This window comes from Panthera onca, chromosome X (genome assembly GCF_046562875.1).
Source record: "Panthera onca isolate mPanOnc1 chromosome X, mPanOnc1 haplotype 2, whole genome shotgun sequence".
NCBI classification, from domain to species: Eukaryota; Metazoa; Chordata; class Mammalia; order Carnivora; family Felidae; genus Panthera; species Panthera onca.
The window spans coordinates 101,667,871-101,694,034 of record NC_138357.1 but is presented as its reverse complement, the minus strand read 5'-3'; the positions used below and the strand labels follow the sequence as shown (position 1 = coordinate 101,694,034).

Below are 26,164 nucleotides of genomic sequence, written 5' to 3'. Positions count from 1 at the left end.
TGGCAAAAGGTCCTGTCACAGAACACAGAGAAGCGTATCTGTGATATCCATGGTGTACTTGCAAGGCTCGCCAACTTTTTTTTTTCTGGCCTCCAACAGAGGGAGAGAGGGAGGGAGGGAGAGAAGTAGGGAGAAGGGGAGACAGAGAGAGAAAGAACCAGGCAGAGGCCTCTGACCTGAGCAGAATTTAAATGGATTCTGGGCCACAAAATCTGTGTCTTTTCTTTGATTTGTCATCTGTAATCATCTCTTAGAAAAAGAAGGAAGATGACTAAAGAATGTGATGTCTATCTATACATAGCTAACAACCCTACATGTTATCTTAGGTGACAAGTGTGGCGATGCAGCTGGGTGGAGTTGCTTTCCTCGACTACTAGGGTTGCTGATGTATTTGGTTGTCACGGGAAATTGCCGTATTTTCATTCACCTACAATTCTTGGGAAGAAAAGCTGCAAAGCGAATTGATGACTACTTAAATCAGGCTTTAGTTTGGACCCAGTTACTTCAAGAAAGAACATTTATCTTTTTCTGTTTTATGAAACATGGCAAGAATAATAACAACAAAAAAACATACTCCTTTTAAGTATGTACTTTTAAGAGAATATATGTTACCCATTTAAATAAATTCAACTACTGGGGCGCCTGGGTGGCTCAGTTGGTTAAGTGTCTGCCTCTGGCTCAGGTCATGATCTTCTGATTCCTGGATTTGAGCCCCGAGCTGTCGGCACAGAGCCTGGAGCCTGCTTCAGATTCGGTGTCTCCCACTCTCTCTCTGCTCCTCCTCCGCTCATGCTCTGGGTCTCTCTGTCTCTCTCTCTCTGTCTCTCTCTCAAAAATAAATAAACATTAGAAAATTTAAATAAATTCACCTATAGAGAACAAATGGATGGTTATCAGAAGGGAGGTGGGGGATGGGTGAAACAGGTGATGGGGATTAAGGAGTGCACCTGTCCTGAGGAGCACCAGGTGCTCTGTGGAAGTGCTGAATCACTATACTGTACACATGAAACGAATATTATACTGCCTGTGAACTGGAATTTAAATAAAAACTTTAAATAGATAGATAGATAGATAGATAGATAGATAAATAAATAAATTTAACTCCTTTATAAATTGTTTCATTTTCTTCTCCCCGTAATTGCTTCAAGTAAAAAAGATTATTATCAATTGTCAGGCTTTCTCTTATTATTCTGCCATTTCTCTTTTGGAATCCCTCCTGGCTTCCTCATACTACAGAGGTCCAGTGTCAACATCATTCCCTCTGATGTTACCAGCCTTACTCTTGCCCTTTCCTAAAAAGCCTCACATTCTAAAACCAACAGAAAAATTAAAGCCAGTATTATTTCCAATGTGAAGATATGGAGAACATGAGAAAAAGTAATTACTTTTTTAAAGATTATTTATTTATTTTGAGAGAGAGGGAGAGGGAGAGAGAGCACACTAGCAGGGGAGGGGCAGAGACAAGGGAGAGAGAGAATCTGTGCTGTCAGAGCAGAGCCGGACTCGGGGCTTGACCTCACCGTGAGATCATGACCCAAGACAAAATCAAGGGTCAGACACTTAACTGACTGAGCCCCCTAGGTGACCCTTATGAAAACTACACATTTATTTGGTGTCAAAGCTGGACAGTACTCTGGCCTCCAGGTAAGAAGGCTGTCACGTTGAGTTCTTTCACAAACCAATCTTGAACCAAGGATTTAGGTGCAAAGAGTTTAATTGGGAAGTGATCTCAGGAGGCATTATGAGTGAGAATGTGAGGCAGTTTACCTCATGGACACCTGGGCCCAGTCTTGCCGGGACACCTTTGAGGGATTGTGGGATTTAAGAAACACCTTGGGATTGTCCTACCATGGGCCAAGGATTCTTGGGCATTTATCCATCATCTCCCATTCCTCATGGGTTAATTAATGGAAGCTCTCAGCACTAACTCTGCTTCCTTCCCACCCCCAAACTAGCTGAGACTCTCTTGTGGCAGCAAATGTCTTCAGACACAGAGAAGCCATTAGTGTATACAGAAACTGTCTGCATGACACTTCCAGGGCAGACCAAGGGGAAGAGGGTTGCATAGTGTCTACAATAGGAGTGCATGATGCACACATGAAATGTGGTCCAGTTTGACATCTAGCACTGGATCTAAGTTCTTTATCAGATGTTCACTTAAAACCTATGTGACAGGGGCGCCTGGGTGGCTCAGTCGGTTAAACGTCCGACTTCAACTCAGGTCACGATCTCGCAGTCCGTGAGTTCGAGCCCCGTGTCGGGCTCTGGGCTGATGGCTCAGAGCCTGGAGCCTGCTTCGGATTCTGTGTCTCCCTCTCTCTCTGCCCCTCCCCCGTTCATGCTCTGTCTCTCTCTGTCTCAAAAATAAATAAATATTTAAAAAAAAAAAACCTATGTGACAAATTAGCCTCTTTTCATCACAACTTTCACATGAAAATTAGAATACAGTTGATGTTTTATTTTTTTCCCCCTGGGTGCAGAGTACCTGGATTGCCATAGCTATAGCTGTCCCCATACTGCTCCACTGTAAACTTCCTGTGGCCAAAATGGCTGTGAGGGCGGCAAAAGCGAAGGCCAGCCTTGTTTGTTATTGAATCAGAAGCTCATTACATAAGAAAAGAACTCTGCGACTTAGAAGGAACAGTATCTTGCATCTGCAAAGAATAACTTCCAAGCTACCTCTGAAAAATGTTATAAAAAGAGACAATAAACTTGAGCGAGATGCAGATTTAAGCAGGAATGAGTTGAAGGAGCAGATATTTCCTTTCAAAGCCATGAATCCAAGAACCAGAGAATCCTAAATAGAGTTGTCAGATAAAATCCAGGATGCCAACTAAGATCTCAATTTCAGATAAACAGTGAATAATTTGGGACATACTTCCACTAAAACAGTATTTGTTGCTTATATGAAATGCAAATTTAACTAGGTTTCTTGGATTTTTATTTCCCAGATTTGGCAAGCCTACTCTGGACCAATTATGAAGGTTATTCTGTGTGTGTGTGTGTGTGTGTGTGTGTGTGTGTGTATGTGTGTGTGTGTGTGTGTGTGTGTGGTGTGTGTGTGTGTGTGTGTGTGTGTGTGTGTGTGTGTTTCTTGATGGACTGAGCAAGCTCTTGTTCCTATGGTAAAACCCAGAGCTAGTTTTATAATGGCTATTAGAATGAAGCACTTTCAAAATTCCAACTTAGAAATAACTGTCACTATTTGCAGGCAACATGACTTTAAACACAAGATCCTAAAGACTCCACTGAAAACTGTTAGAACTAATACATATAGTAAAATTGCAGGATACAATAACATTATACAAAAATGTGTTTATACACAGGAACAACAAACTATCCAAGAGAGAAATTAAGAAAATAACCCAATTTACAATTGCTTCAAAAAGAATAAAGTGCCTAGGAATAAATTTAACCTAGGAGGTGAAAGATCTATATACTAAAAACTACAAGATATTGACAAAAGACTGAAGAAGACACAAATAAATGGAAAGATATTTCATGCTCATGACTTAGAAGAATTAATATTATGAAAATGTCCATATTACCAAAGCAATCTACAGATTCAATGCAACCCACATCTAAATTCCTACGGCATTTTTCACAGAACTAGAACAAACAATCCTAAAATTTGTACAGTGCCATAAAAGACTTGAGTAGCCAAAGCAATGCTGACAAAGAAGAACAAACTGGAAGCGTGATCTTCTCTGATTACAAACTATATTACAAAGCTATAGTAATCAAAACAGTATGGTTTGGGCATAAAACACACACACACAGATTGAGGGAATGTAATAAAAATCCAAGAAATAAATGATGCGTATGTGGTCAGTTAATTTACAACAAAGGAGGCAAGAACGTACAAGGAAGAAAGGCCACCCTCTTCGATAAATGGTGTTGAAAAAAGGGCAGAATCACATTTAAATGAAACTAGACAACACTTACACCATACACCAAGATTAACTCAAAATGGATTAAGAATTGATGTATGAACTGAAACCATAAAACTCTTAAAAGAATACATAAGTGGTAAACTCCATAACAGCAGTCTTGGTGATGAGCTTTTTTTTTTTTTTTGGATTTGACTCTAAAAGCAAAGATAATAAAAGCAAAAATAAACAAATGGGACTACATCAAACCAAAAAGCTTCTGCACAGCAAAGGAAACCATCAACATAATGAAAAGAATAACCTAATGAATGGGAGAAGATATTTGGAAATCATATACCCAACAAGGGGTTAATATCCAAAATATATAAAGAACTTAAACGACTCAACAACAAAAACACAATCAGATTTTAAAATAGGCAAACGATCTGAATAGACATTTTTCCAACAGACACATCAAAAGATGCTCAACATCACTAATCATCAGGGAAATGGAAATGAAAACCATAATGAGCTCTCACTTCACATTTGTTACAATGGCTATTATCAAAAAAAAAAAAAGAAGAAGAAAAGAAAAGAAGAGAAAAGAAAAGAAAAACACGAAATAACAAGTGTTGGGGAGGATGTGGAGAAAAAAATAACCTTGTCCACTGTGGTTAGGAAAGTAAGTTTATGTAACCGCTATGAAAATCAGTATGAAGTTTCCTCAAAACACTAAAAATAGAACTATCATATGATCCAGCAATTCCACTTCTGGGTGTTTATCAAAACAAAATGAAAACAATAACTCAAAAAGATGTATGTCCTCCTATGTTCATTGCAGCATTATTTACAATAGCCAAGATATGGAAACAACTTCAGTGTCCACTGATGGATGAGTAAAGAAGATGTGGCATGCGTGTGTGTGTGTGTGTGTGTGTGTGTGTGTGTGTATGTATGTATTTATACATACATATATACATACTGCAATATACTCAGACATAAAAAATGAATTCTTGCTCTTTGTGACAACATGGATGTACTTTGAGGGTATTAAGCTAAGTGCAGTAAGTCAGACAGAGAAAGACAAATACCATATGATTCCACTTATATGCAGAAGATAGAAAACAAAACAAATCTTACAGATAAAGAGAACTAAATGGTAGATGCCAGAGGGGAGACGGGTGAGGAGGTGGGCAAAACGGCTGAGGGACAAACTTCCACTTCTAAAACGGTAAATCATCTGTATGCAATGTACAGCCTGGTATGACAATCAGTAATATTGTAGTGCATGTTTGAAAGTTGCTGTGAGGGTCCATCTTTACAGTTCTCATCACAAAATAAAAAAATGTACAACTCCGTATGGTAAGGAATGGTAACTAGACTTATTCTGATCATTTCACAGAGTGAACAGATTTTTGAATCATTATATCATATACCTAAAATGTGTATTATGTTATATGTCAATTTTATCTGAATTTAAAAAATGGATACTGAAGAAAAAAAAGAAATAAACCTGTAGAAGTCCCACTCACAGAAACAACAAATGCTTTTTGGCGACCAAAGAGCCTAACTTGTAAATATACCAATAAACTGAAAAAAGATATGATGGAAGTATTGCAAATAATAGATTCTGTATTTCATACAAAAGCAACGTTACAGATGTTCATTTTAATCAAACTTCGCCTGTTCTAAGACTTTCTGAACTGAAGGTAAAAACGTACAAAAAATCATGTCTTATTAGTTTAATTTGCATTGCAAGTAATCCCTACAGAGTCCCTCTTCCAAGAAACCAAAACTTTAATAAATCACATATCCAGTGTTGTTGTCCTCCAGGAATGCATTTGATATTTTTTCAAATATGAAAAGCCTAATTATGCCACATTTGAAAAACACAAACGTTTCAGAAAATATTAGGTAAAAATGACTCTCAAACTCTTCCTAACTGAAGCTTTAATTCTTTCCTACCTGTAAACCCTGATATATGTATAAATGTGTGTATATAAAACACATATGTATACACAGAGTTTGTTCTCCAGAAGAAAGCAAACAGCATTAAATATACTAACCTTATGTTGTTGTACTTGGCGTTTTAGGTCTTCAATATCAGGTCCAAGGGGCTCTTTCTCCATTTTCCTTGTTCTCTCTTCTGTTTTAGTTAGCCAATCATTTAACTCTTTCAGTTGCTGATTCTGAAGATCCATTAGAACTTTATGTAAGCTGAAAATGTGAACGATGTCTATTACTACCTCTATCAAAATAACTTTACTTATTATTATTAAACCTAGAAGATAAAACTGTTGACGTTTTAATCTATGGCATGTTCACATTGTTTGGCATCTAACAGACATTAAGAAGAGAAGCAGAGCCCATGATTAATCACCACTGAAGTTATTCTTTCTCCGACTTATTATAGTTCATACATCTTGAGTTTTAGAAAGTTTCACACAACTAACTAAATGTGAACATGTTAAGTAAAGTGTGACCCATCTCTGATAACTGAACTAACAGCATATCCTGGAAATGGTTCATTTAGACCTCCATTATTTTAGTATGTATGGTGATTAAAGATGGCCACAAATTTTTTGCCACTCTGCCCCAGAATCTACTTCCCATCCTCACGAATATGGACTAGCCTTGTGATTTGTTTTGACCAACAGAACAGGGCAGACGTGACACTCTACGAGTTCCAAGTATAGATGCTGTAAGGGAACAAGGAAGCATTTCTACTCTGCCTCAGAACCCAGCTGCCATGGTGTTAGAAGACCAGGCTACACTCCTGAATGATGAGAGGCCATGTTGTAAGTGACTCTAGAGGATAAAATGCTATCTTAAAAGTTGAGCTTCCTGCTGAATGCAGCCCAAAGAGTGACCTCAGCCGTATCACAATTGCAGAACAACCACCGAGATGAACCCTGGCCACATCCCTGCTCTACAGAATCATGATGTAATTATAAAGTATTGTGTTAAGCCACTAAGATTTAGAGACATTTGTTATGCAGAAATAGATAAGTGACACAGATGTATTGTTTACAAAGATGTAAACAACAGTGGGCTGGGTAATGAATTTAAAGCCTGGCTATATGCCCTAAAACCAACTTAAACCTTCTCAGATAGATTGCCAGGATCAGGGACAAGGGACAACATCTTGCTTATCAATCTGCATGGTGAGGATGAAAATTAAAACAGGTTATTTTATCCATACAATAAAAATATGAGACTCAAATGAGAAGTGTTAATACCTATTTTGAAGTAAATGTTCTTCATGAAGACAGGTTTAAAGCATTTTTAGGAAACTACAGTATGCTGAACATTAATCTTATAACACTAATAAAGAAGACATAATTTGAATTAGGAATTTACTATTGTGATTTATAAAATTTTTACCAGAAATTTCCATTAGTCAGCAGGTTTAAACACACAAAATACACACATAGTTGAGGGTTTAATATAATTTAGATTTCACCATTTACTGATCTTTTACCTTTCACAGACACATGTTCACTGAGGCACACTGCAGTCAAAAGCCTATGAGAATAAGCTTTCATTTATCAAGCAAAAAAGGCAGTCATCTTCTTTTTATGAGCAGTAACATAAATGAAGAAGCACCCATTTAAGTAAAAGCAAAAACTCAAAGATGCTAGTTTAAGCCTCTTAGTAAAGAATATCATCCTTACATTGTAAAGTATATAAATCATTCACTTTATTGGTTCAGTCTACCCCTTGAGAACTGACCCGAGAATAAGATTTCATGAGAATTAGCTACAGTATCACTCTTTACTTTTGTTGTTTTTCCTGCCCAGTTTGTCTTTACATTAAGATACAAATCTCACCTTTCAAAAACTGAAGAAAAATTCCCACAATGTTATTTATACTTGAAGAACTATTACAACACACATTTGTTAGAGTTAATAAGCAATTTAATTTTAAAATATTTACTTCCTTTTTGTAAACTTTTAGACAGACATTTCATTCAACAGATATTCACTGAATTCCATACCTATGCTGGAAACTCCTAGTGAGTAGGATGTCCCTGGGGGGAAGCCTCTGTGAAGAGTGAACTTTGTATGGCTTTCCTTTGGCCTTTAAGAATAATTTTTTTAATGTTTATTTTTGAGATAGAGTGTGCCAGTGGGGGAGAGGCAAAGAGGGCGGGGCGGGGCGGGGGGGGGGGGGGGGGGACAGAGGATCCGAAGCAGGCTTTGTGCTGACAGCACGGAGCCTGATGTGGGGCTCAAATGAACCATGAGATCACAACTGGAGCCAAAATCGAATGCTCAACTGACTGAGCCACTCAGATGACCCTAAGAATAATTATTTTCACTATAATGTTCAAAAATGTTTTTGCTTTCCCAAGGCTGTTACTTTAGAAACTCTTAATTATTCAGTAATGTCTGGTCACTATTTACTGCTTTCCGTGCAGGCGTTATATGGAATAAGTTAATAGGTGGTAAAAGGTGCTATGCTTCCTCTGCTCACTGAGGCCTGCAAATAGACAGCCTCAATATATGCAGGTGAATCGCAAGCCAGAGTTCTCAGAATGAGCAGCAGGGAAGTGAATGAACAGTGGCTCCTGGCAATGCCTGAGCAGAGACAGAAACAACCACTAGGAGGCACTGCTATCAGAAGCCTGTTTAGAAGCCTTTGCAACACAAATGCCCCTTTTTTAAATGTGGTAGAAGAAGGGGTAACTTTAGAAAGGGGTGGGGGATAACTACCCCTTGGGTGAAAATATCTTTAAAATAAATTTTTAACTATATTGGTTAACATGTATTCAACACTTTTCGTGTGATAACTCTGTTAGTAACCATAAGATGCACTATTTCAGTGGATCCTAAATGATGGAATGAGATCTATTTGTGCTTTGCAGAATGATTTTCATGGCAAAAGGAAAAACTTATCAAATTATTTTAGTATGTCTTGGCATATATCTATATGGCTGAACAATATATGCATGTGTATGTATACACACGTACATACAGTGAGTCTACATATAACTTCAATGCATATATAAAATCAAACAGTTTAGGATGAAGCTAAGTAAAGATAATTATTTTAAGAAGGAGTCTTAAATATAATAAAAGTGCAGGGGCAACGGGGTGGCTCAGACAGTTAAGTGTCTGACTCCTGATTTCATCTCAGGTAAGATCTCATGGTCTTGAGATCAAGCCCCGTGTTGAGATCAAGCCTTGAGGCTGACCCTGCTTGCACTTCTATCTCTCCCTCTCTCTCTGCCCCTCTGTGGCTTGCAATCTCGCTCTCAAAATAAATAAACACTTTATTTAAAAAAAAGAGTGCAGATATGAAAGAAATTGTGAAGGTGGAACATGACTGACATGTTTGAAAAACACCGAATAATTACATTTGGTCTTCATTATCACTTACTGAGGTAGATAATACCATTATTCTTTTATTTCTGAGGACAATGGAATTTGGGAAGGTTAAAGAACTTGCCCAAGTTGCCTCAGTGACAAGCTAAGACAGTGTATAAATGCTAAACTATCTGTGACCCAAGTCTGTGCTCTTAACTTTGACTTATCTTCCTTCTTTATGGACTTACCTTCCTTCTTTATGTTAGGTTGGGTCATATGAAGCTGCTAATACATGAGTTTTCTTTCCATGAAAATGACAATTTCATATTGTTCAATTTAAAATATTATTAAAGTGAAAAAGAAATTCCACATTTCCAACTAACATTCTAAAGATGCAAATAAATTAGGGACATTTGTCAAATTCATAAAATAAAAATCTACCACCCGTGGGCAAGAAAAGAGTTTGCTTTCTCCTTGGTTTCATTTTATGGTTTTCAGGTGGTCATTTGGAAAGGCCTGTAAAAGCGAAAGGAAAATGAAGGATAAATACGTGACTGGCAATGGAGGGAGAAGACCGTGGAACTAGAACAAACTAGCGCCAGACTGGAGATAGTTCTGACAACATCTAGAGACAGAAGCAGGTCAGGATATGATGCTGGGAACTGCTACAGCCAACTTCCAATTGTAAAATCATTTAAGGACAGAAGGAGGCTACCAAAACCAATAAACTGAAAGGAACTAGAGACTATCATGGCAAGTGAAATAGGCCAGTCAGAGAAAACTATCACATGATTTCACTCATACAATGACCTAAGACATAAAACAGACGAACAAAGGAAAGAGACAAACCAAAAAATGGACTCTTAAATACAGAAAACAAATTTGTGGGGCACCCGGGTGGCTCAGTCAGTTGAGCGCCGAACTTCGGCTCAGGTCATGATCTCACGGTTCATGGGTTTGAGCCCCCATGTCGGGCTCTGCACTGACAGCTCAGAGCCTGGAGCCTGCTTCGGATTCTGTGTCTCCCTCTCGCTCTGCCCCTCCCCCGCTTGCACTCTCTCCTCTCTTTCTCTCTCAAAAATAATAACTAAACATTAAAAATTTTTAAAAGAAAAGAAAAGAAATTTGGTAGCTGCCAGAGAGGTATTGGGTGAGGGGATGGATGAAATAGGTGAAGGGGATTAAGAGTACACTTAGCTTGATGAACACTGAGAAACATACAGAATTGTTGGATTATTTTATTGTATACTTGAAACTAATATAACACTGTATGTTAATTATACCCTAATAAAAAAAAAAAGAAAGAACCTCAGGTTTTGATGGCACTATGGAGTCATATACTTAACGTATAGCTATCGCACCAGGGGATTTATTGTAATATAAGACAATGACATCCTTATGGTTTTAACCAGGGCTTCCCAAACTTTAATGTGCATACAAATCACCTGGGGAATATGTTCTACTGTGGATTCTAAGTCTAGAGAGGGGCTGAGAGTCTTCATTTGTATGCCCAAGGGATACCAATGCTGCTGGTCCATAGATCACACCTTAAGAAGTGATACTATAAGGCACTTGGATTTGGGTCATTTGTTAGTTGCAGTAAAAAAGCATTTTAAGGAATACCATTTTCCAAATAATTTTACTGAAGATCTGTCTCTCACTCCACACCCTGCTTCAGGGACATACCTCTATGAACATAAAGGAAATTGGTGCAAACATAGAGTCTGCTTTACAGAGACCTTGTTGGACTGTAGAAAAGCATTTCTACTCTAGCCAGTACTGCCCAATAGATCTTTATAACAACGTAAATGTGTATCTGCATTATTCAGTACTATAGCCACCAGCCCTGTGTGGCTATTGGACACTTGAAATATGGCTAGTGTATGTAAATGAGAAACTGAATTTTAACCCATATCTAATTATAATAATTTAAATTTGCAACTAAAAAGATGCATGTGGCCAGAAGGTTGAAACTAGACCACTTTCTCACACCATTCACAAAAATAAACTCAAAATGGATAAAGGACCTGAATGTGAGACAGGAAACCATCAAAACCTTAGAGGAGAAAGCAGGAAAAGACCTCTCTGACCTCAGCCGTAGCAATCTCTTACTCGGCACATCCCCAAAGGCAAGGGAATTAAAAGCAAAAGTGAATTACTGGGACTTTATGAAGATAAAAAGCTTCTGCACAGCAAAGGAAACAACCAACAAAACTAAAAGGCAACCAACGGAATGGGAAAAGATATTTGCAAATGACACATCGGACAAAGGGCTAGTATCCAAAATCTATAAAGAGCTCATCAAACTCCACACCCGAAAAACAAATAACCCAGTGAAGAAATGGGCAGAAAACATGAATAGACACTTCTCTAAAGAAGACATCCGGATGGCCAACAGGCACATGAAAAGATGTTCAACGTCGCTCCTTATCAGGGAAATACAAATCAAAACCACACTCAGATACCACCTCACGCCAGTCAGAGTGGCCAAAATGAACAAATCAGGAGACTATAGATGCTGGAGAGGATGTGGAGAAACAGGAACCCTCTTGCACTGTTGGTGGGAATGCAAATTGGTGCAGCCGCTCTGGAAAGCAGTGTGGAGGTTCCTCAGAAAATTAAAAATAGACCTACCCTATGACCCAGCAATAGCACTGCTAGGAATTTATCCAAGGGATACAGGAGTACTGATGCATAGGGGCACCTGTACCCCAATGTTTATAGCGGCACTCTCAACAATAGCCAAATTATGGAAAGAGCCTAAATGTCCATCAACTGATGAATGGATAAAGAAATTGTGGTTTATATACACAATGGAATACTACGTGGCAATGAGAAAAAATGAAATATGGCCTTTTGTAGCAACATGGATGGAACTGGAGAGTGTGATGCTAAGTGAAATAAGCCATACAGAGAAAGACAGATACCATATGGTTTCACTCTTATGTGGATCCTGAGAAACGTAACAGAAACCCATGGGGGAGGGGAAGGAAAAAAAAAAGAGGTTAGAGTGGGAGAGAGCCAAAGCATAAGAGACTGTTAAAAACTGAGAACAAACTGAGGGTTGATGGGGGGTGGGAGGGAGGGCAGAGTGGGAGGGAGGGCAGGGTGGGTGATGGGTATTGAGGAGGGCACCTTTTGGGATGAGCACTGGGTGTTGTATGGAAACCAATTTGACAGTAAATTTCATATATTAAAAAAAAAATAAAATAAAATAAAAAAAAAAAAATAAATAAAAATAAAAATAAAAAGATGCATGTGGCTAGTGGCTGCCATATTGGAAAGCACAGGTCTACACCAACAGATAACTGGCTTGACCATAGCAAGGAATCCTTACTGGGCAGTCTTTATCCATAGTATTTCATTATGTCACATAATATTTATAAGGAATTATATCCTGAGTTAAATTATCTAGCAATAAATATAAATAGGATTTTCTGAAATTTTGGTTCTCTAGACAGATTTATACATGCCAAAACTGTACATGCTTTCTTAAATCTCAGCCTATATTTTATAGTCTAACTAGTGTTTTCTTGGGCTTTATGGAAATACATTATAAAATATATAAAACTACTTATGAAAACACAATAATATGGTAGGCAATATACTAATAAATATGTAAATGTATAGACTTCATAAATCCTAGAGACCTACTATTAAAAATTACCAAGAAGGGGCGCCTGGGTGGCTCAGTCAGTAAGCATCTGACTTCAGCTCAGGTCATGATCTCGTGGTTTGTGGGTCCGAGCCCCACGTCGGGCTCTGTGCTGACAGCTCAGAGCCTGGAGCCTGCTTCGGATTCTGTGTCTCCCTCTTTCTGGCCCTCCCCTGCTCACGCTTGTCTCTATCTCTCAGAAATAAACATTAAAAAAAATTTTTTAAATTACCAAGAGGGCTAAACTATTTAATAAGCTAGGTTCTCAGGCCCAATTTCTTACACTTCATAATGACTTGCTTATATGCAATTCTCAAATAAGAAATACAACTAATGAAAGGAGGTAAAATATTAATGTGAATTTACAAATTACAAAAGAATCCTCAGTGGTGTTAAAATATGCATGTTATACATGCAAATACAATACAATCACATGATTTAAGCTGTCAATAAAACCTATATATTTGATTTAAGGAGGGCTACCAGTATGAATTAGAGAAACTGAATTTTTAATGCACTTTTTACTTTCAAATGCATGCCATTTTGTAACTAAAATCACACTGATAAACACCAAAATTAATTTGTTTCCTTATTCAAACTGTTGGCCTGAAAATCTCAGCAAAATGGTTTTAATGACTAGATTATAGAGTTTTGATTTTAGCTCACAAATTGTTTATGTACAACTAGATGTTCCAGGAAGGCTGAAGTATGCTTACATATGTAGTTATTTTAACCCCCTTGTATAGGTTTTTGTTTCATTTCCTCTGTTACAAAAGTGATCGATGAAGATGATGTTTACACAGCAGGTGTTTATTAAAACTATCACAAAATGGTGATTTAGTGCAATTTAAATCCAACCAGGTGCTTCCAGTGAATATTCAGGGTCGAAAATGAGTGTGTTGCTTTAACTTGAACCAGAAGCATGGAGAAAACATGGAGACAGGTTTAGGACACATAAAAATGTCTTTACTGAATTATTTATAAATTAATAACACTACATAAGTAGTACATTATCTACTAAATAATCATTTTGACCTTGTACACTTTGGGACATTTAAATATCATTTTATATATGAATAACAAATTATATTTATTGTGTGTCAGACAATAGATGTATTACTATAATTAATCCTAATGATGCAGGAACTGATCTTAGCCCCAATTTACAGATGGGGAAACAAAAGTATACCTGGGTCAAAGGGCAAACAAGGGGAGGTGGGAAACTGGGACTCAGGTCGTTTGGCCCTTGGGTCTACTTTGCCATCATGCTGCACTGTCCGCACTGATGTTATTTTTTTAGAGCTGATTTTCATACCTATTCCTCATTTCATTTATATCAGTAATTATCAGGATACAAACACAGAAGGTAAAAAAAGGTCATTTAGTGGGTTTTTATAGCGATTGTCATCAATGGATAATTTTGTTCTTTGTTCTCACCAAAATGAAAAGTACGGTTGTTGCTATTGAGACAAATGCTCTTAGCATAACGTTTACATTAATGGTAGAAACCACAATACACTGAGACCCGATTTTCCTCACACATATGGTGACAAGGTAAAATAAATGACCAGATATTTTAAATATTTATAATGTTTCAGTAAATGTAAGAATGAGAGCGTGATATATCCTAGGCAAAGCAAAACCGACAAAAAGAACCCCACCCTGCTTTAAAATAGGAAAGCGATATTGATTTTTTTAAAGGAAAGTTTCAGTAATGCATATACAAACATACGTAAAGGCTTTTGTTGTATGGCAGTAATGAATGGGCCCTATGAAGCACATTAGTAGTTTTCAGCTCTCAAGGTTTGGGACATTTATCAACGCTCAATAATGAACACCGTGTGAAATACAAGGTTCAAAACCGAGAATCCAGTAAAAGCAACGACCTCAAATGTGTCCAACTTTCACCATCACTGTTACATGGCTACCACCACCTTTCCCACCCCTGCGTCCACCACCGCTGTTGGCCAGTTCCCATTCTGAATTTCTGAAAGTGTAGTATGTGCATCTGTGCAGTGGCCCCCCTGCGCCCCCCTGACTCAATAAATACATCCTCTTTCCTCCAAGTCCTAACCATCCCTTAAAAAAATCCGGCTGCAAAGGCTGACAGTGGACACTGGTCTTCGAGCTACTACCAGTTGAGTAGTTTCCACTGGAGAACGAAGAGAGGCAAAGGTCTAACCAAATCATATAAAGAGGCTTTCCTCGCCCCTAAAACCAATGCGTCCATCCTCCTCTCTACAGCACCACCACTCCCACCAACTGGTATGCTGACATGTCTCTTGGGCCAGAAGAGAAAGCAAGAACAGGTCATGTACATTTATCAAAAGCTCCCACTAAGCCTGAAAGCGCCCTGCAGCTTGTATTACAGCTTGTATTACAGCCTGCAGCCCGGTCTTGGAGGCCCCAGTGTTTACTCTGCGACCTCACATTAAGTATCTCAGAAAGAATTCACCTGTGAAGTTCCCCTTCCAACGGCTAGAAATAAAAATAAATTGTCAACCCTCCCTCAAAATTAAATGCGTACGAATACTTATTTGTTCACTGAATGGAATGTGAGAAATAGCAGTGTGCCTAAAAAGGATTCTGTGAAACAAAAATGAACCACTGTTTCCAAGTCCTAATCTATTTTTCTCCTCTGTCCATATAACTCAACAGCAGTTTAATTATTGATATTCTTCAACTATCCAGAGCAAGATTAAAGTTCAAAATGCAAACAAATTCATTTGCATTTTGAAAGCATAAATTCAAAATAGTAACAGTAACACAATAAAGAAACTTCATGGCTGGATGAAAAGATTCTTGTGGCAAATACATTATGGCAACCCTCAATTCAATCTTCCTGATTAAATACTTACAAAGTAGATGAAGACACTCGCAGATGCCATCACAAACCAAGGACTACTATTAAATACAATGATTGAAAGATTGTTTAAATTATCACTAGTAAGAATGAGAAATGTTGACACTCAGAGATCACATTCATTTCTATGGCAATAGAAGCCTACTCAAATTCAAAAATTGTGTCACTATAGAACATCTGGCACGGTGCCTGGCATATACAAGACACATGACAAATATTTCGTGAATGAGTAAGTGGTATCATTGAATTATCAATCAAATATAAGACATAATACAAAAAACAGGAACTTTCCCAATCTGAAATATCAGAATTCAGATTATTAAAATGTCAATTTCCATAAAAGCAGCTCCTGTTAAGGATGTCTATTAACCTAATTTGAACCATTTTTTAGTCCTAAATCACAAAGACATCATTTTTCCTTTTGTCAGCTCCGGCACACTGTTTTGCAAACATGGCCAGCACCCTCCTGCCTCTGGAATTTTCCATTTGTTTGCCTTTGCCCCAGCTACCTGCATGGCTTATTTCCTCCCTTCATTTAGGGCTCTGCTTAAATATTACCTCATCAGAGAGGCCTTCCCTGAGTGCATACATATGATAACACACACAATGATGTTTCCTTCTCTAAATCTATAGCCTGCTTTCCTTCCCTTTTAGTCATTTCTCACCAACTGATACATTATACTATTCTTTAACTGTCTCCTCCCATGAAGAATGCAAGCTTCATAAGAGGGAGTTAGTCTGCTTTGTTCACTTAGATTTCCCCAGTATCTAAAACAGTGCTGGGAATATAGTAGATAAGAATTGTTAGTGAGATGGATGAATGAATGACTAAACTTAATTTACCAAACAAAAATGATTTCACCTCCTGTCCATAAGGTTGCCAACTCGAGGATGCCAACTCAAGGATTTCTAATTATCATTGTTTATCTTTGTGAAAAAGCATTCTTCCAAAAAATCCTACTCTCTACTCTCATTTCTAAAAATTCCAGAGATTGGGCTTTCCTATTTGTAATTTAAACTATAAGAATCATATACTTGTTATTACTTGAAAAAGGACTATCCATATTTTAAATGCGCATTATCTACACAAAAACAAATTGTGATGGTCGGTCATATCCATATTTGAAAAGGACTATCCATATTTTAACTGCACATTATCTACACAAAAAAAATTGTGATGGTCAGTCATATCCATTTCAACCTGACCAGATTGCTATATGTTAATTACTGCTGCTTATTAGGCCAGTGATTAGTTGTCAGTACACACACATTGTCCCTCTTGTTTCTTCTTTCACAAAAATCTTGCAATTCCATTAGTCACCCGTGTGAGATAATATTACCATTGAAGGATTAAATTAGACATCACCAGCATTGTTTATGGAGCTTCTAAGAAAATAGTTCAACTGTCTGTCCCCTCCCTTGATAGAAAAATAGGGACAAAAGATATTAAAAATAGTGGTCTACAAAGAAGGAGTATGGATTTATACTATTCCGTAATTGTGCCAAGAAGATCAGTTCTTGTCAAACTTTAATGTGCTTAGGAATCACTTGTGATCTTGTTAAATGGCAGATTCTGATTCCATAGATCAGACGGAGGACTAATTCTGCATTTTTAATAAATTCTCAGGGAATGTTGCTCCTGCTAGTTCTTGAACCACCTCGATCTCTAAGAAATTCTCATTGTAACATTGTTAGAAGAATTTAAAAATGAATTAACAAAATGGTGATATAAAATCACACACAAGAGTCTGAGATATTGCATCGTTAAAACGCTCACTACAACACATTTATCTGACAAACTAGAACTACCTGGAAAAATTAATTCATTTGTTCATCCATTCATTCCTATATTCACATATGCGATAGGTCAGCTACTTCACTTGGGAGAAAACCCACTATTTGTTCAGCATCTCCTTTGCTCTGTTCACTTACAAAGGCCATCTCATTTCAAGACTGGAACATACACTCGGGGGAAAAGAGATGAACCAGATTTGTGAGACATATTTTTCTCTCCAAAGTGTTGATGGTGATTCACGACTGTTTGCCATGTTAGGGCTTGCGTTTTCACCCACATACTATTCAGATCTCTCCTCCTGCTGATGTAAACCAGGATGTAACTTCACCTGGCCTCCTTCCTGACTTGCTTTCATTTTCTTCCTTCACCACCACCAAGGCTTTACTTTCCCCCTGCGTGTCCTAACCACAATTATCAGAGAAGCTGATGGAACTTGCTGTGCTTATCTTGATGAGTCCTTGTAGAAATGTCAGGAAATCTCTTTTTCTCTCTGCAGGTTGCATTTTTCAATCAAATTAATTAGTTTATTCATAGAGAAGAAGATTTGCTGTTGTCCATATGCCAGTTGTCTTCTCACGCTTCCACAGTTGGAAATTTTGCCTTTTTCTTCTCTCTCCCTCACCTCCCACCATCCGAAGGGTATTCTCCAGCATAAAAGGAATCCGAACAAAAATGATTTTACCTCCTGTCCATAAGGTTGCCAACTCGAGGATGGCAACAGGCACTGTCCTGTTTTCATTATTTTATTTTAACTATGCAATCAGGGGCACTTAGTTCTTTCCAATTTCATAATATAAAGATTTTTAATTGACCGATAGCAGCATACGTTAGTGCCAAGGCTACCTTAACAAACTTCTTTACTGCATTAGCTTCATCATCAGCTCACATCTATGAAGGTATCAGAATTGTAGTGGAAAGAAATTTATAGAATTTAAGAATCCAATGGAAATGGAGTAATAAGAGGAAAAAAGGAGGGAGAAGCATCTGCATGTTTATGTTTTTTACTGGCATTTCTTTATTTATATTTCCATTGCAAACTTTTAACTTCAAATGTAATTTCAGTTACCTTGAACATACTCCCTCACCCCCAGAGAACACACCCAAGATCACGGCCTTTGGGGGAAAAAAATCAAAGAGGCAATTAGAACAAGCCAGGGGAAAAAAAGTGAAAAATATATAGGAAGCAAATTGTTAACCATTATGGTAGAGTTAAAATAATTAGCCTATGGCTAGTCATCTTATTTACGATGATGATCATTCTTTGCATTTTGTAATTATTTTGCATTCACGATCTACTTTTTCATACTTTATGTCAGCTGATATCTTCTCGAGGTGTGCCAGGTTCATAGAAGTGCTGCTGTTTCAACAATCAGTAAGTGAGAATCACAGAGGGGAAGTATGCAACCCCAGTTCACATAAACAGGTGATTAAGAAAGTGAGACCTGGGGGCGCCTGGGTGGCTCAGTCGGTTAGGCATCCGACTTCGGCTCAGGTCACGATCTCGTGGTCCGTGGGTTCGAGCCCCGCATCGGGCTCTGTGCTGACCGCTCAGAGCCTGGAGCCTGTTTCGGATTCTGCGTCTCCCTCTCTCTCTGACCCTCTCCCATTCATGCTCTGTCTCTGTCTCAAAAATAAATAAACACTAAAAAAAAAATTAAAAAAAAAAAAAAAAGAAAATGAGACCTGGGGTGCTTGGGCAGCTCACTCCAGTGAGCCTCTGACTTCAGCTCAAGTCATGATCTCGTGGTTCACCAGTTTGGGCCCTGCATGGGGCTCTGTGCTGATAGCTCAGAGCCTGGAGCCTGCTTTGGATTCTGTGTCACCCTCTCTCTCTGCCTCTCTCTCTCTCTCTCTTAAAAATAAATAAACATTAAAAAAAAAGAAAGAGAGGCCTTATCCCTTTGGCAAATCTGAGTAGATTTATGGTTAGGTAGAAATAGGAGCATTTTGTTACCCCTATATATTTTTAAGTTCCTTGTTTGATAACTATTAACGGTTTGTAGGATACATAGTACTTCCTAGATGCGACCTGTATATAGTTAACATTTATGTGTATAATGCAAGGATACCTATTTCCAAAGCAAAAAGGATCCTGACTAGGGCAACCGCTCAGTTGCTTAAGTGTCCGACTCTTGATTTCAGGTCAGGTCATGATCTCACAGCTCCTGAGTTTGAGCACCGCACTGGGCTCTGCACTGACAGCATGGAGTCTGCTTGGGATTGTGTTGCCTTCACTCTCAGCCACTCCCCAGCTTGCTCTGTGTATCTTTCTTAAAATAAATTAAACTTAAAAAGAAAGGATCCTGACTGTTAAAAAGGCAAAAAAATAACAAAACTAAGTATAGCAGGAGTAGTTTATAAATTAACTGTTGGGCTAAAATAACAGAATATACTCGTGGTATACCACAACTACCACCTGGCATAAGATCTGTCATTTTTTACTTGGGTTACTTCAATGACCTTATAACTGCCCTTTCCTCTTCCAGTAGCATGACTGAGATGTTCTTTACCTGTCTCACCCCTACTTAAAACATTCTGGTGGCTTTTTCTTGTATGATAGGGAAAGATAGGATCAAATTGGCAGAGAGGGAAACGTTGGGACCTGAGGTCCCTTGGTGGGGAAAAACACAGATTTTTGGAACGGTGCTGGGAGCGTCACGGCAAACCCCCTTGGACATAAGGTTCCTCTTCAGAATGTAACAGACACCGCCTACTCCCCCTCAGGTTCCCCTCAGCAATCTGACAATCAAAATATCTAACTAAAATAAGTAAAGCATAAAGCCTATGCTATAAGAGGGACAGTATGACCCTAGTCTGATTCCTCACACAATGGAATGGAGCCAATCATGAATGGAGGACCCAGCACGTAGAGTTATGAAGCCAGTGAGGGTAGAATCTGAGAAGGAACAAGGGAGAAGGGAAAGAGGGGGCAACCAGAACCTTATAAAACAAAGACCCTTGCCTATAGTGGGGGGTATTCACTTTTAAATGCCCCGTCTCTGCAAAGAGAGCTTTCATACTATTCTCACTTTCTGATCTCCTACTCCAATAAACTTTGCCTGCTGTTCATTTTGTGTCCACCTCTTCATTCTTCCAAGAGGTGAGACGATGAATTCCAGGTACTGAGATAAAAAAAAAAAAAATCCTCGAACACTTGCACTTCCACTAGAACTCCAAAGCCCTTTTCTCTTACCCTAACACCACCATACAAGAGGGGACCCTTACCTCTCTTTTAACCCTGTCTCATACCTCCACTACCTAACCTTCCCTCCTGCAACTTTCCACTCATGCTGATCCTCGCTCCCTCTAACAAGCCGGTTGTTCCTATTTTAGTGCCTTTGCATTGGCTGCTCCCTCTGCCTGAAATGTTGCTCTCCTGGTTAACAAATGGAAGTTCCTTCTTGTCATTCAAATTCAAATTAAATGGTTAACACCCCAGAAATAACATTCTTGGATCACAAACCCTAAATATCAGCTAGGAGTAAGTTTTCTGAGGAGATTAAAAGGCGCTGTGATACGGAGATGCTTCTCCCGCCTTTCATCCTCTGGGGTTCATTTAAAAAAAAAAAAATTAATGTTGATTCATTTTTTTTTTTTTGAGAAAGAGAGATAAAGAGAAAGCATACACAAGCAGGGGAGGGTCAGAGAAAGAGGGAGAGACAGAAAGAATCCCAAGCAGGCTCTGTCCTGCCAGTACAGAACCCAATGTGGGCTCAAACTCATGAAATGTAAGATCATGGCCTGAGCCAAAACCAAGAGTCAGACATTTAACCAAGCATTCAGGCACCTTTCTCTTGGGTTCTTTCTTTCTTTCTTTCTTTCTTTCTTTTTTTTAAAGAATTTTTAAAAGTTGACTTATTTATTTTGAGAGAGAATAAGTGCGAGTGAGGGAGGGGCAGACAGAGAGGGACAGAGAAAATCAGAGGCAGGTTCCGTGCACTGTCAGCATGGAGCCTTATGTGGGGCTTGATCTCATGAACCATGAGATCATGACCGGAGCTGAATTCAAGAGTCTGCAGTTTAACCAACTGAGCCACTCAGGCGTCCCTCTTGGGTTCTTGTTTTAACAGCCTCTCTAGAGCTAAAGGAGATCTGGGACTTAAACTCTTATGACCAATACTTTGTCCCTAAGGCCTGGAAATGTATCTGATATCTTGAGGTACTCCATTAATATTTGTTAATACTTCTGTTTGTGTGTGTGTGTGTGTGTGTGTGTGTGTGTGTAGAGTTTCACGTATGTGTGTGTGTGTGTATAATTATAGTACATATATAAATATATACATAATATATAGTTATAAGCTTATTTGTATTCCCAGTTAGTTTTTTTGTTGTTTTGTTTTTTACGTTTATTAAAAGATAGCGACTTAAGAATCCTAGCATGGTTTCGGTTATATCTTATATGCCCAGACAAACTTTAATTATCATTCCTCTCATCACAAAATCTATGCTTAGGCAGGGATGACAACTTGGGATGGGGTCTATCCACACTCTGTCTATGGGAGGGAGAGATGAGAAATGTAGACTGATCCATTTTTGTTTGCTAGCAATTTATCATGCCTTCCTGCTTCATAGGATGCAGAGGTTTGGAAAGAATAGGTGATGCTCCCTATGAAGCTCATCATCAACAAAGCTCATGAGAATAGAAAGTGAATGGGTAGCAATCTATAAAAGCATGAAATAAAACCTAGAATTATTATTATTTTTTTAAATACTGATGATATCCTATTGTCATAATTAGCTCTTTGGTTCCTTCAAAAAAATCTATTAAGAATCAGGTCCAGCACGGTTTGCATAATGGCTTATCTCAATTAGATTTTAATAGGTTTTATGCATGAATACACACAAAGTTAGGGAAAGTGATATGGAAGACTTACTTTTACAACCTTACAAAAGATTTCTGGATTTGCTTTGCAAAATCATACTTTGTGTATGGGTATTTCAATAAACTGTCCAGAAATGGCTGTGTGCTACAGGTGGTTCCATATTAGCGTCTCATTTTCAAAACTCTGTGTTTTAGCAAAAACTATGCCAGCTAAGAGGCCACCCTTGCCTTCCTAATAATCATTCCAAGTGCTTAAACACATACCAAAGTGCCCAAATCTTCCCTCAGGACAAACTTTTTTTTTAAGTTTATTTATTTATAGAGAGAGAGAGAAAGAGAGAGAGCGCGCACAAGCGAGCAGGGGAGAGGCAGGGAGGGAGGGAGAGAGACAGAGACAGAGAGAGAGAGAGGGGACCCCAAGCAGGCTCCACAGCATGGAGCCTGATGTGGGGCTTGGACTCACGAACCTATGAAATCATGACCTGAGCCAAAATCAGGAGTCAGACGCTTAACTGACTGAGCCACCCAGGGACCCCAGGACAAACTGGTGTTTTATGTCAATCTTAGCTAAGGACTGATGTTGTTATTTTAGCTTTTCCATCCTCCAGCAGGATGGGGGTAAAGAAATTATACACATACACACATATGTATGTATGCATGTTTGTGCGTGTGTATGTGTGTAAATATGGGCATGTGCACTATCATCCACGTATGTGTATCTATGCTATTATCTGTCATCTGATAGTAGATATCCCTTCAAGACAGGCATTTTTTAAAGTAACCTTGCTTTTAAAACTGACTACAAATTTGGGATTTTAAGTTGAATTCAACCTTTTCTTGTAACTCAGTCTCAAAGGTAATTAATTGATTAGCATGAACACTTCATGCCATATTGTCCGTCTTACCTAAAAAAAGGGATTGGTGGGGCACCTGGGTGGCTCAGGGAGTTAAGCATCCAACTTTGCTTGGGTCATGATCTCATCGTTCATGAATTAGAGCCTGCACTGGGCTCTGTGCTGTCAGCTGAGAGCCTGGAGCCTGCTTTGGATTCTGTCTCCTGCTCTCGCTGCACCTCCTCCGCTCACACTCTGTCTCTCTCTGCCTCTCAAAAATAAATAAACATTAAAAAAAATTTAAAAAGGGATTGAGGGTTTGATGGGGGCACTTAGCCTCCAGGAGGGAACGGGAAAAGAGAACATAGGAAGGAGAAGACAGTGGTTCTACCATGGGATTTTAAAGACAAGCAAATTTTATCTGAGGTTACTTTAAGTTGCACAGATCAGTGAAAATAGGAAGTTGCTACCTGAAGAATGTTGAGACACGACCATAAGTAAGAGAGGTTCTGTATCTTATAATTTATGATAATAAATGGGGGGAATAAATGAGTCAACCCTTGGGCATGGATATGAGACTGACTCAATTGTTAGAATATAGCTGTTGTAACTCTAACTTCTAGGGTTAGTTGTAATCATTAAAATGGGCACATCAGGGGAAAACGTCAGTATGTATAGAGACTCATATCTCCTGGTTTGGAATACCAATATTTGTGAAAATTCTATCCTGCATATGCCTTATTTATTCTTTCAAAAGACAGGAGTTTAAAAATGTGTTTTCCCCCTCCCTATTGTCACACTATAATTTAGTACTGAAATAGCAATCTTCCCAGCATATCTAATGAGCTTCTTTGGTCCTAGTTTAAAGCTTTTAATCTTCATAAATAATAGCTAAGTAAACTTAAGGCGCTTGGACAATTTCTTTAGCTTAATGTATTCAAATCCACAGTTGGCACTTCATTTCTTTTCATTTAAAAATAAATCTATCTTGTCTCGATAGGCTCTACATGAATACACACACCTAACAATATAAATCAAAGCAACACATCCAGAATGATGAGATCTACTTGTTACCTTTATAAGAAACATGCCATTTTCACAAATACCTCAAAAATTCTTTTTTGATAAAGTCAATATGTATTCTTAAAATAATTCACTACCATATAGTACTTGCACAAGGATTTCCAAACATAGATTAGAAGTATTTTTTTTTCAAGAAGATTTCCATAAACACATGAGAAACTAATATTTTGAGAGCTTTTCCTTCAGAAGAGAAGTTTCCTGTCAACTGTGCCTAACAGATGATTTTATGTGCATGGTTTCCTGTTTACATTTCTGTTGCCTTCCATGGTCACATTTTAATTTTTGGAAAAAACTTAGAAAATATTAACTGTGACAACAATTTTGGCAACTTTGAGAGCAGAGTTCTGTAGATAATGGCTCTTCTATCCAACGTCTCCACATCAATCACAAAAGTGAAAAACAAAATATAACAGACATGAAAGTACAATCTGAACATGCCCTAAAAAAGAGCTACATGTTCTAGGAGCAAACTGAGAATCCCAACTTAAACGAGAAACTGCATCAAAGTAATCATGCAAGTCCAAAACTCACTATTTTTAGGAATTAAAAACAAAGACTTACTTGCTCTGTTTTTCCATGCTAGCTACCCTGAGGCATTCCCATCTTGAATTTAGGAGATTCATTTGTTCTTGTACTTCAGTTTCTTCATCTTCTGATAATTTCCCTGTTCCAATCAGTTGACTTCCCAGTTGTAGAACATTACCAACTCGTCCCTGATGAGATGTCAAATCCATCATGTACCCCTGACAGGAAAAGAAGGTGAAAAAGTGGGCGCTTTAGGTAAATCATTATGGTTTTGAAATTTATTTATTTATTTTTTTTTTTGCAATTTTCAATTTGGAGCCCAGGTAAATTATATTCCAGTAAAAGGATGTGAGTTTTTATTTAAGAAAACCCAATAGCGTTTTAAATATGAATTAAGGGCAACTAGCAGCCTATGTCGCCTTCCACAGAAGCAGATCCTGAGATAAGGATCTGTATGCAAGTGATGTACTAAGTAAAAGCTCCCAGAAAGACATGCAAGGAGCCAAAGTAGCAGAAAATAGGACAGCAAAGGGGCGGAAAGCAAGTTAAGGGTGTCACTTCAAGAAAAGTCTCCCATGGAGGGCGGTGTAGCCTGATACCACATGGGTCCACCAGAGTGACTGTTATAACTCAGCATCGCTTTGACCCAAGAGAAGGGAGCTGGGCTCTCATATCCCTGGCATGAGTCACTGGCAAAATGAGATCTCGGCAACTTCAAGTGTCATTCTGCAAGACAGAACTTTAAATGCAGGCTGTTGGAATCCCACGCCCATCAACACTGATTTGTTTCCATCTCAAAATAAAAGCTAAATTACCAAAGTACAAGGATCTCACAGAGTAACTGAGATAAAAAGAGGGACTTGTCATTATGACAAGTCATGTGCTTGGTTTCATCCATCAACGTTTTGCTTTACCTCGTGAGTATGAAATTGTTCTTTCACTTCTTCTACATCATTAGAAATCTCTCCTTGGGCTTGCAATGTGTCCTCAGCAGAAAGAAGCCATGAGAGTACTTCTTCTAAAGCTGTTTGGTAACTGTCCAGGGTTACCTCAGTCTCCATTGATGAACGGCCAATATCATCAGGAGTTTCCAAGTGCTGCACAATAAAATAAATTGGGTGTTATACAATGAGTATCTTTGCAGACTGTTCCAGTACATTACATGATAAATCGAATGAAATATTTAAAATGCTAGAAATGTCCACTTGCATTATCAGAGACATGAACAGCAGACACATACAATACCAAGTCTGCATTTTAACATCTCACAAACATACACACAAATTCTCAAATGGCAGTTGAAATCCACTTCAAATTAGTATTTCATTAAAGCTTTTCTGGATTATAGTAAAAATGAATTAATACATCATCTCTTCATGCTGTATTTTAAATGCTACCCATTTTCAGCCA

General features: G+C 38.2%; 1 protein-coding gene across 10 annotated transcripts in view; it reads right to left on the bottom strand.

Annotated features, from left to right (window-relative positions):
- Window positions 1-26,164, bottom strand: part of DMD (dystrophin) — a 2,113,538-nt gene that overhangs the window by 1,431,971 nt on the left and 655,403 nt on the right. For all 10 annotated transcript variants that reach the window (XM_081792827.1, XM_081792829.1, XM_081792824.1 and 7 more), the window contains 3 exons: window positions 25,669-25,851; window positions 24,791-24,972; window positions 5,936-6,086 (listed from right to left, as the gene is read on the bottom strand). In XM_081792827.1, the coding sequence (XP_081648953.1) occupies window positions 5,936-6,086; window positions 24,791-24,972; window positions 25,669-25,851 (516 nt within the window). The remainder of the gene's footprint in view (window positions 1-5,935; window positions 6,087-24,790; window positions 24,973-25,668; window positions 25,852-26,164) is intronic.